This window comes from Biomphalaria glabrata, chromosome 6 (genome assembly GCF_947242115.1).
Source record: "Biomphalaria glabrata chromosome 6, xgBioGlab47.1, whole genome shotgun sequence".
Classification (NCBI taxonomy): Eukaryota; Metazoa; Mollusca; class Gastropoda; family Planorbidae; genus Biomphalaria; species Biomphalaria glabrata.
The window spans coordinates 32,241,209-32,253,922 of NC_074716.1; the positions used below are offsets into that span (position 1 = coordinate 32,241,209).

The 12,714-nt window shown below is 38.8% G+C and overlaps 1 protein-coding gene across 4 annotated transcripts in view; it reads left to right on the forward strand.

The window, feature by feature from the left end:
• Positions 1–12,714, forward strand: part of LOC106074466 (potassium voltage-gated channel subfamily C member 3-like) — a 53,690-nt gene that overhangs the window by 36,030 nt on the left and 4,946 nt on the right. For all 4 annotated transcript variants that reach the window (XM_056032898.1, XM_056032900.1, XM_056032902.1 and 1 more), the window contains one exon: positions 7,306–7,628. In XM_056032898.1, coding sequence (XP_055888873.1) covers positions 7,306–7,628 — 323 coding nt within the window. The remainder of the gene's footprint in view (positions 1–7,305; positions 7,629–12,714) is intronic.

Sequence of the window (12,714 nt, forward strand, 5' to 3'; positions counted from 1 at the left end):
CAATGGGTCAAATTTTGAAGATCTTACAGGGGATTTTAGTAATACTTTGCCTGGGTTCTGTAGCCAAGTAGGCAAGGATGTTCCCGTTGGCGATCTTCTGTTGAATTTGAAGATCCGTTCGTGTGGAGTTTCATTAGTAGAAGTACACAGTAATGATCGAATTGAGTGAAGTGCCTGGGGCAACACAGATTCCCACTGTGATAGTTCCAACTTCCCTGAGTCCAATGCTAATAAAATAGCCTGCCACAATGTTTTATTCAGCTTTTCTATTTGCCCATTTCCTTTGGCATTATAGGGCGTTGTCCTGCTAGTGGCTATGCCCTTAGAATGTAGATATTCTGTAGTTTCTGTGGACATAAATGATGTGCCACGATCAGAGTGGATGTAACTGGGTGTTCCAAAGAGGAAAAATAACTGGTCGAAGCACTTTATTACTGTCTTAGATGTCATATCAGGACAGGGAAAAGCGAATGGAAACCGCGAATATTCGTCAATCATTGTTAACAAATACTTGTTGCGAGTAGCTGATGGCAAAGGACCTTTAAAGTCAACACTTATTCTTTCAAACGGCTGTGTGGCCTTGATGAGCGTACCTGCAAATTCCTTATAGAATTGCGGTTTAATTCTATTGCAGGTTCTGCATTGTTGAATGGTCTGTCTGACCTCTTCAACCGAGAAGGGTAAGTTCTTTGACCTGACATAATGTAGAAGTCTAGTGACACCTGGATGACACAGGTAGTCATGGTACGTCTTCAGGCTACTTTGTTTCGTCATGGTTGCACAGTGCCCTCTAGACAAGGTGTCTGCTGCTGTGTTGGCGTTCCCAGGTCTATACTGTATATCAAACTTGAAGCTTGCTAGTTCCAATTTCCACCTTTGTATCTTATCGTTTTTAATTTTCTTGTCATGAGTGTCTTTAAATATGTATGAAATAGACCGCTGGTCCGTAATAAGGGTAAAGTGATTGCCACACAAATAATGCTTCCATTTGCGTATGGCTTCAATTATTGCAGTGGCTTCTTTCTCTATGGCAGATTGATGCCTTTCAGTAGGTGAAAGAGTTCTAGAGAAGAATGCAATAGGTCTTCCCTCCTGATTTAAAGTGGCAGCTACTGCGATGTCAGAAGCGTCAGTTTCCACAATTAGAGGATGGTCATACTTTATGGTGAAAATTGCTGCTTTCTGCAATTCTTCTTTCAAGTCTTCCAACGCTGTTTTTACTTCTGTAGGTACAGGAAAAATTTGATTTTTCATTATAGGATACATTTTGTCGGAGAAATTTGGTATCCAGTGAGCATAATATGCCAAAAGTCCTACAATCCTTTTCTGAGACTTCAGATCTTTTGGAGGTGGCAAATCTCGCAGAGCTTGAAATCTATCAGGGTCCGGCTTCAAATGCCCTTTGGATATTTCATATCCAAGCAGCTTTACCTTCTTAGTAGCAAATACACTTTTACTTTCGTTGAAAGTTATTCCGTATTCCAGAGCTACCTTCTGAAAATGCAACAGATTTTTGTTATGGGAGTCTACATCTGTACCACATATTGTTACATTGTCGACATAGGCAAACGTGTCAGACAATTTTTCTTTTTCTATAATAGTGTCTATGGTTTTCTGGAAGCAAGCTACACCGTTAGTGACCCCAAAGGGTATTCTGCAAAACTGGTAGAGTTTACCACAAGCTTCGAAGGCTGTGTATTTCTTTTCGCTCTGTTGGATAGGTATTTGGTGATAAGCACTCTCCAGATCCAATGTGCTAAAGATTTCATACCTGGAAATTTTCTCCACCATTTCATCCACTCTAGGCATGGGGTAAGCGTCCAGGTAAGTAAATCTATTTATAGTTTGGCTATAATCAACGACCATTCGCTTTTTGTGCCGCTCATTGGTCGTGACAAGGACTTGAGCTCTCCAAGGTGATTTGGAAGGTTCAATGATACCGTTTCGTATCAATTTCTCAACTTCAGCTTTAATAAATTGTGTGTCTTGGAAGGAGTAACGACGAGATTTAGTAGCAATAGGTCTGCAATCAGGGGATAAATTTGCAAACAATTGTGGTGCCTCTACCTTAACAGCATTGAGCGAGCAGACATGAAATGCAGGTCGACCACCGTTGAATGGAATTATCAGTTCTTTGTGTAATGCGAGGAAATCTAACCCAAGCACTACATCAGTGCAAAGTTCATCTAGTAACGAAAGTTTGAATTGATTGTAAACTTCCCCTTTGTATTTTAGCGATGCAAACGTGTGGCCTCTTGTGACGCTTGACAGTTGAGATGACGCCATAGAAATTGTGTGCTTTGAACGTGTCACTGACCAATCGTACTCTCTTGGTATGTTTGAAGAAATGTAGCTTTCCCCGCTACCTGTATCAATTAGGGCTTTTAGGTTCACGCCATTTACAGAGATGTGTACTGTTGATTTAGTTAAACCAGGTACAGACGAAGTAGCAATTAGTGATGTTAGATGTGTAGAGTCCTTAATGCAGCTACAATCTTTACAAGATTGTCTTTTAATCTCGTGGCTAGGAGATGTTTTGACTTTTGTTTTGGTTATAGGAGTGTTGCGAGACCTGCAAACCTTCGAAAAATGTCCATTTTTCCCGCACGAATGACACATGCAGTCTTTGGCAGGGCATTTCGCTCTGAGATGCCGACTACCTCCGCAAAAGAAACATTTAGTATTCACTGTTGCGATTGTTTCTGAGTCCACCATTTCTTCGGTTGAGATTGCCGATGACGAAAGAGATGACTCTACCAATTGAGACGGAGTTCTAAACGAACTGGATTCTTTTTGGGCCATGTCGAGAGTCTTGGCAATATCTAAAGCCATTTTCAAGTCAAGGGATCTTTTCTCAAGTAGCCTCTGTCTAATTACACTCGAACGCATGCCGCTAACAAAGGCATCGCGAATGGCGTCCTCTTCATTTTTGTCAGCACTGACAGCTCGGAACTGACAATCTCTGGCCATCACTCTCAGCTTGTGTACAAATTGATCAAGACTTTGATCGACTTCTTGTTTGCAAGTTGCAAGCAAATGTCTGGCCAATGTTTCATTAGGGGCCTTCACAAATAAATTCTCAAGAATAGATTTTGCTTCTGAGTATTTAGAACAGGTAGAAATATACTGATATAAGGATGGAGACACAAAGTTGCATAGCAGGTCAAACTGTTCGCTTTCACTAGCTCCTACCTTCGTTGCGAATCTGTCAAAACAAGAAATCCAATGTTTCCATGTAACTGAAGCATTAGTTGAACTAGGATCAGCATCCAGTCTATTGGGACGCAAAAACTTGTCCATTTAATAATGGTTTTATTGAAATAAATTGTAATATACTAAGTCAATTCATAACCTTAGAAACAAGGCTTTATTTCAATAAAACACGACTGATACACACAATAACACAGTACAGACTGGTCACGATTCACAGACTACGATACTGCGAACACGATTACAAATACTAGCACGATTACAAGCACGGGTAACACACAAGTTCATTTAACGATCACTCCAATATGTGAGTAGGAAACTGACAGCAGCTGAGTTGAAATATGCCACCATTGAAAAGGAAAGACTAGCCATTGTATGGTGTATAACAAAATTAGGGTTCTATCTAATGGGAGCTATATTTGAACTATGGACTGATCACGCTCCCTTGGGGAAATTAAATTAGAGAACAACAGAATAGCCAGGTGGGCATTGCAACTTATGAATGATAACTTTGAGGTCAGGACAATACCAGGGAAAGACAATGTGATAGCTGACACATTATCACGGTGTACCTAAGAGAGAGAAGACATGGAAGTAAGGAAAGGAGCTATGCCACGTCCATTTTGTTTCAGTAAAATCATTTTGATGAGAACATAATGAATAGCAGTGTAATGAATAGACATGTATAACTGATTGGAATATTTTGTAAATGTACACGTATATGTATATTGGTGTAAGTTAGTGTAATCGAAGACTATATGGATTGACGAAGCTTTGTTACATGTGTGAGGTGTCGAGATATTAATATATGGTGTTATATTGAGAATTTGATGAAACCATTATTACACATTTAATATATATTATTACAGTTACATAGTTAATTATAGCTTATAATTGTGAATTATGAGAGTTACTCTGATTGGTTCGTTGGGGAAGTCTGGACATTATACATTGGGATGGATTAAGTAATTTTGAACCTAAAATAATAATGTAGTGAATGGTGATATATAATTTTGCTGTTGAATTTTGTTGTTGTTGGTTTTTATCTGGTTTAACCGAATGAGAATTAATGAAGATAATATAATTATATTGAACAGTTGTTTATAATTTTATTTGATATTTAAAGGACGTTCGATGTACATCGAACTTGGCAAATAAGGGGGATGTTACGGTCGTAGCGCAGCATGGTGTGCATGAATAAATGTGCGAATTGGTGTAATGAATGGAAGGGATGTAAAAAGAGAAAGCTAAGAGAAATAGACAGGAAGAGAGATGAAATGCTGATGTTTACATACATTGTTTTAATATTAAAGTATTGCTAGAATAACCCTGAGTGTGTATTATTATTTTGAAGAGTCTTGTGTCTTAACACTCCTTCCGATTCAAAAGTAATCAGTTCGCTATCTTCCTGAATAAAATATACAACGAAATATAGATCTGAACGTAGATATACAAACACACGCGCATCGCGTACAACAATCGACTTTCCCCTCCACCCATTATTACTCGATCTTCAAATTGTAATATAGTTGTTTTTTCTCTGAATATATACTACGAAGTCCAGCAGTAAATATGCCCATAATTTGGTCTGTAGAGGATACCACCATCATCAGTCTTATCGCAGGTGATGAGAGACTGTACCATTCAGCTATAAATAGCTTCTACTAATGGTGTATATACAACTTAGTAATTTTGAGTGTCCAGAAAACTAAGTAAATGATTGTAGGTAAACAATCCAACCGTAGATCAAGTGAAAGAGTTTCAGATACCTTGGCACAAGCATCAACAACAAGGGAATGAACACTGTCGAAAACTTCACAGCAAGAAATTTAAGAAACTTTTAAAGTGAAAAAAAAAAAAAAGATTTTCTATCTACAGATACTATCAGTAGTCTAATGAGCTTGGTGATCTCGTGCTGGAACGGGTATACTCCAATGACACTAAGACATTGACTAAATTGACTAATTAAAAAAAAAGACATCTTATGTAAGTCAAACACAGCAACCTTCTCTTGAAAAACTATTTCATGAAAGATGCCTTTCCCAAAACATATAAAATCCTTTGAAATAGTTTGCACCCACAGTAGCCAGTGACATACCTAGGGGAATGATCGGCACCAGTTCATTAAGTTAATAACAGAAAGATGTATAAACTTCATTCATCAAGCGCTGATTGTGTATGTATATGTGACTATGTGTGTTTAGTTGATTTTTTTTACATATGTAATTTTCGAATGTTGTTTGTGTTGGCATCTATATTGTATTTACGTATGTATAAATGTGTATGTATGTATGTATGCATGTATTTATGTATGTATGTATGTATGTATGTATGTATGTATGTATGTGTGTGTATGTATGTGTGTATATGTATGTGTATGTATGTGTGTACCAATAGCCTGTTCCTGTAGCATGTTACGTCTCCAGAAACAATCTTTTCCCTTTGCCATTTCTCATGTGATACACAGCTTCGGTCACAGGTCGGGCATCTGTTATCACCAAGCACTTTCACTCTTCTTTCTACTTCTGGTGTGTAAGCCATATACAATCCAGGACCTTTCCTTTATGCTTGTTCTCTAAGTGGATCCACTTTTTCCCAACTGTTATTGTCGATTTTGAAGAGCTTCAAGTCGAGTTTGCATACATCAGTATTACTTTAAAAGTGAGCAACCAGCGGCTCTTCTGCCTTTTATTAGAATCAATCTTGTAGAATGCTGTGAACATGACCAAGCCAGCCAAGTCGTTTACCGCTATTGACTAAATATTTGTCAAAGCAACATCGAAATACTAGTTCAGAACAAAAACATTGCACCTAACATGATAATGAATGGCCAACAACTGGAAATTGTTGACTATTTATTTAACTTGGCTTCAGCATCTCCAACGAAGTACTACTTGATAACGACATAAACAAAATGATAACAATACCTACCAGGAACAAAACCTTCCTGACTACCAGGAACATTACCTTGCTAAGTACTAGAAACATTACCTTGCTAAGTACCAGGAACAAAATTTTGCTGACTACCAGGAACAATACTTCCTGACTACCAGAAACATTACCATGCTAACTACCAGGAACAAAACCATGCTGACTACCAGGAACAAAACCATGTTGACTATCAGGAACAATACATTGCTGACTTCCAGGAACATTACCTTGATGAGTACCAGTAACAATATTTTACTGAGTATCAGGAACAATAACTTGCTGACTACCAGGAACAGTACCTTGCTGAGTACCAATATAAAGCTCTAGTATGAATATGAAGAAGAACTGTAAATTTGAAACCATATTTTTTAAGCAAAAAGTGAAACAATTGAGCAGTCTGACGTACATTCTGAGGATATAACTCTCTTGAGTAGCAAAACGACCAAAGCTGAATTGATGGGTCGATGAGAAATAAGATTTATCTGGAGAAACAAACAGTCTCTAGCTGCTTTAATATAGTCTCAACATCTGTGAATCTCAACAAAACTGATTGAATACAGATGAAAGCCTTCTCTAATGTACATTATCAGTTGAGGTTATCACAGCCCTCTCTAATGTACATTATCAGTTGAGGTTATCACAGCCCTCTCTACATTATCAGTTGAGGTTATCACAGCCCTCTCTAATGTACATTATCAGTTGAGGTTATCATGTGTTGCAAGAGAACAATGAGGAAGGACAAGGAGAGATATTGAAGCACGCTCAGCTGAAGGCATTACTCAAAGGGTTAAGGTTTTTCACTATAATAAGTACAATGAGGTAAAAAAGTATCGATACTGCTCTCAATTATTTTTCCCACAGGCAAGGCTGCTGCCAACTTTAATAGTTCCGTTACATCTTGTCACCATCATGCATGTCTCACTAAATTTGTGTTCATCGGCTTTACGTTTTTTTTCTTCTGGCATTAAACTAAATGTGTCACCTTTAGATTTGTGACAGTAACACATGTTAGAGAATTGTCTTCGTACTTTCTCTATCCCCACAAAGCCGTCACGGCAAGTTATTATTTCTTAGTAAATTTAGAGTCTGTAGTCAATAATTAAATCTCGTTGTATATATATGTATACATCACACTCTATATAATTTGTTTTGTTCCTCTGACAGAACTGTCTTCCCATCCTGCCCTGGTAATTATCGACATCATCTGCCTCGTGTTCTTTAGCCTTGAACTTCTTACCCGCACCCTGGTGACCCCACACAGGGTCAAGTTCCTCTTGCTGCCGATGACGATCGTAGAGTTTCTGGCCGTAATGACGGACCTGATGGACCACTTGATGAGGGGAGTCCTGCTGTCCTGGACAGGTGACGAGACACTGCTAAGCGTGATCAACTTCATGAAACTTCTGAGGGTGTGCCGAGTGTTTCGACTCATGCGACACGTGCCAGGGTTGTGGGTACTCATGTACACAGTCAAAGCCAGCATTAAGGTCAAATAAGTTCTGTACTTACTTATTTTACAAGTTAAATTTATACCTAGAAGTAAAAATACACCATGCATTGAAATGACACATCGTACTACGTTTACACATTTTGCTAAATTTACATTGTGTAATGCATTCACAAATTGTACTAAGTTTAGATCTTGTACTAAATGTACAACTTACACTAGCACTTTGTAGTAAACATTAAATAACATGATCTTGTAGTTATCATATATTATTAAAACTACATAATAAATGTATTCCTTGTCTTACGAACCTTATTGTAAACGTATACCTTGTAGCAGGGGCGGACTACGTGTCAAAATCGACCCGATCATTTCTATACAATACTGCCCACAAACTGTCATATGATGGGCATCCAATCAAATCTGTCCTCAAAAGCATTATGTAAAGTTTGATATTATATCGAAATAAGTTAACTATATGAAAGATATAGTAGATGATTTTTAAAAATTTCTGATACCATATACATTAACAGGCGCAGTGGTTTAGTGGAAAAGAGCTTGGCTTTCGAACCGGAGGGTTCCGAATCATGGTTAAAACTTGGATTTGTTTTCGGGTTCTTTGAGTTCACCCAGCTCTAAAGGGTACCTGACATTAGTTAGGGAAAAGTAAAGGCGCTTGGTCGTTGTTCTCCCGTTAACCGTGGGCCACATCATCTGCCATATAGACCTCAGAGTTTTAACGGAGAAATTGTTTATATACATTAACATACTCATGTACTTGACATTTACATTCAAGGCATCTGAAGATCCGCCATCAACGAACACATTGTTTATGATTCAGTTCCCCTCCATGCCATTTTCTCAGGCATATAGACTTAAATACACATATACAACTCTTCATTTTCCATGATTGAATTGCCCATCTCACAAGGCCATGGTGCACACTGGCTGAATGGTTAGCGCTTCCGACCCTGATGTCCTGGGTTCGAATGTTGGTGAAGACAGGGATTTTGAATTTCGGGATTTTTAGGGCGCCCCTGAGTCCACCCAACTCTATGGCTGTTGGTCGTTGTGCTGGCCACATGACGCCCTGCTTGTTAACCGTTGGCCAAAGAAACAGATGTCCTTAACATCATCTGCGCTATAGATCGCAAGGTCTGAAAAGGGAACTTTACTCACAAGGTCATTTATATGGAAACCTAGTTTGGCTGTCTACATCTTAGAGCTGGCTACTCACACAACAGAACAACAAGTCCACTTGTTTGAAGATAATTTAATATCCTTACATTCAGCAAAACAAAAGCTGTCAAGATTCTTTTCATGTTTTCACAAAGCCTCTTTGTATTTTAACTTAAGTCAATATCCTTGTCGTCTTGACATAAATGATTCTTATGATGTTGAGCCTGTTCATTCATAAATGATGTCATCATAAGGTTGGTTCTTGTGAAAAAACATTAAATAGTTTTACTACATAAAGGCTGAGGATTCCACGGATTCCATCAATAATTGCTTTTTATCTTATTTATATTCTGAACCTTCATTTTCGATTCTTTTACATTTTGATTTCAATTAATTCATTGCTACACTGTTCAAGATATTAATTCTGATTTATAAAGGTCTTGGTAGCGGGGCCAACTCGAGATTATGTGACAACTCCATCAATATACTAAGAACTCGAGATTATGTGACAACTCCATCAACATAGTTAAGAACTCGAGATTATGTGACAACTGCATCAATATGCTAATAACTCGAGATTATGTGACAACTCCATCAATATACTAAGAACTCGAGATTATGTGACAACTCCATCAATATACTAAGAACTCGAGATTATGTGACAACTCCATCAACATAGTTAAGAACTCGAGATTATGTGACAACTCCATCAATATACTAAGAACTCGAGATTATGTGACAACTCCATCAACATAGTTAAGAACTCGAGATTATGTGACAACTCCATCAATATACTAAGAACTCGAGATTATGTGACAACTGCATCAATATGCTAATAACTCGAGATTATGTGACAACTCCATCAATATACTAAGAACTCGAGATTATGTGACAACTCCATCAATATACTAAGAACTCGAGATTATGTGACAACTCCATCAACATAGTTAAGAACTCGAGATTATGTGACAACTCCATCAATATACTAAGAACTCGAGATTATGTGACAACTGCATCAATATGCTAAGAACTCGAGATTATGTGACAACTCCATCAATATACTAAGAACTCGAGATTATGTGACAACTCCATCATATATACTAAGAACTCGAGATTATGAGACAACTCTATTAATATAATAAGAACTCGTATGTGACTGGAGAAGTTATCTAAAGGATTTAGAACGTTGTTATTGGCCCCTTTATAATAATCATATGTTTATATGAATATATATTCACATTAACGTGAACTCCATATCTCAATAAGAAATTAAGGCCTTACGTTTCTTGTATATTGTTTAGTTTGTATAATGAATTTATGTATACTAGAAACACTATATACGGATGTAGGGTATTTAGGACAATGCTTTAGATTGGTATTAGACTTTATAAAGTGTAAAAGATGTCGTTGTTGTTTTTAATTACAAAGCTCAGAGTGCTGTTTTTAAAGAGAATATTCTAAAACCTTTAAAAAACAAGATGCCCTTTCGATGACCCTGCCGGCCCAATTAGGTATCAGCCCAACGGACATTTTCCCGAATGATCAAATAGCCAGTCCGCCCCTGCCTTGTAGAACATCTATATCTTGTAGTTTATTTATAGGCCCCGTTACCTCGGAATGAATGTATAACGTGTATAAAACGTATACATTGTCAGAACGGACACAGACTGCTTGAATTCTGCACATACCATAAGCTCTGCATTACCAACACAAACTTCAGAACAAAATCACAGCACTGTGTCTCATGGAGGCACCCTAGGTCTGGGCACTGGCACCAGCTGGATATGATACTGACACGAAAAAAGGACATTGGAAATATACTGCTGACACGTAGCTACCAAAGCGTGGATTGTGATACTGATCCTACTTTAGTGTCCTGCCGGACAAGACTGCTGCCAACTAAGATCCACACATCACAGGGAAAAAGAAAATCACGCCTGAATACCACTAGCACAAAAAATCCTGATCTTTGCACCTAATTTGAGAACAAATTAGAGGAAGCTTTTAAAAACTTCTCTGTGACTGAGGTAGAAAAAAGCTGGACGTTTATGCGTGATACAATCTACCAAACATCATCACTGGTCTTTGGAAACAAAACCAAGAAAAGCGAAGACTGGTTTGAAGCTAGTCTACCAGAAATGGAAACTGCCACTACGAACAAGAGAGCAGCCATGCTAATCTACAAGAAGGATCCCACCCCAAGCAACTTAAAAAGGCTCAGAGCTGCACGTAACAATGCCCAAAGAGTAGCGAGACAGTGTGCTAACAAATACTGGCAGGAGCTATGCGAAGATATTCAATCTTGTGCCGACTGTGGTAACATAAGAGGACTATATGAGGGCATGAGAAAAGCCTTTGGACCTCACACCAGCAAGTGTGCTCCGCTCAAGTCAAAAGATGGCTCAATCATCAGCGATCGTGCGCTGCAAATGGAACGATGGGTAGAACACTATGCAGAACTCTACCAGATTGAAAACGCCATCTCACCAAATGCTGTTTCCAACTTCCCATCACTTCCAGTTTTGACGGAATTAGACGAAACGTCATCAGTAAAGGAGCTGAGCATTGCCATTGACATGCTTGCATATGGGAAAACACCCGGAGGAGATGGCATTCCTGCTGAAGTCATTCAGGCTGGAAAACATGCCCTAATCAAACCACTCCATGAACTGCTAAGCTTGTGCTGGGAACAAGGAATGGTCCCCAGGAATTGAAAGACTCCAACATAATTACAATTTATAAAAATAAAGGCGACCGCTCTGATTATAACAATTACAGAGGCATCTCACTGCTTAGCATAGTCGGAAAGACTTTTGCTAGAGTATTACTAAAGCGATTACAGATCCTGGCAGATCGTGTTTATCCAGAGTCGCAGTGTGGCTTTAGGACAGGTAGATCTACAACAAATATGATTTTCTCTCTGCGGCAGCTACAGGAGAAGAGCAGAGAACAAAAGCAGCCCCTCTTCATAGCATTTATTGATTTGACCAAGGCCTTTGACCTTGTTAGCAGAAGCGGTCTGTTTGCTGTACTAGAGAGAATCGGCTGCCCAAATAAGTTAAGAAAACTAATGTCAGCTTTTCACGAAAATATGCAGGGCACCGTTCAGTTTGAAAGTTCTTCCCCCAGGCCATTCTCCATTAAGTGCGGTGTAAAACAAGGATGTGTACTGGCCCCTACACTATTTGGCATCTTCTTCTCAGTCGTACTAACCAGTGCTTTTAAATCCCTGAAAGACGGAATATATATCCATAGCAGATCCGATGGAAGGCTCTTTAACCTGGCACGTCTTAAAGCCAAAACGAAAAGGCGTCGTATCTTGATAAAGGAGCTGCTGTTTGCCGATGACGCGGCACTCGTATCTCACTTACAAGGAGGTGTACAGAAGCTAGTGAACGCCTTAGCAGCTGCTTGTCAAGAGTTTAGCCTTACTATAAGTCTCTCTAAGACCGAAATCCTGGCACAAGACGTCGCAGAAATACCTATAATACAAATTGGGAACCACACCCTTTCAGTGGTGCAGGAATTTACCTACTTGGGTTCAAAAATTGTCAGTAACCTAGACTTAGACATCGAGCTGACAAAAAGGATAGGAAAAGCTACCACAGCATTGGCAAAACTCTCCAAGCGCGTTTGGGAAAATGGTAAATTGACCACAGCGACCAAAATCCTAGTCTACAACGCCTTTGTTGTGAGCACTCTCCTTTATGGCAGTGAAAGCTGGTCAACATACATGTACCAAGAGCACAGATTGAATAGTTTCCACTTGCGCTGCCTGAGACGCATAATGGGCATCTCTTGGAGGGACCATGTCTCCAATCAGGAAGTTTTAAGATTGGCCAATATGAACAGCATGTATGCTCTCCTGACACAAAGAAGATTACTGTAGCTCGGACATGTCACCCGCATGCCAGATGGTAGAATCCCGAAAGATATCTTATATGCTG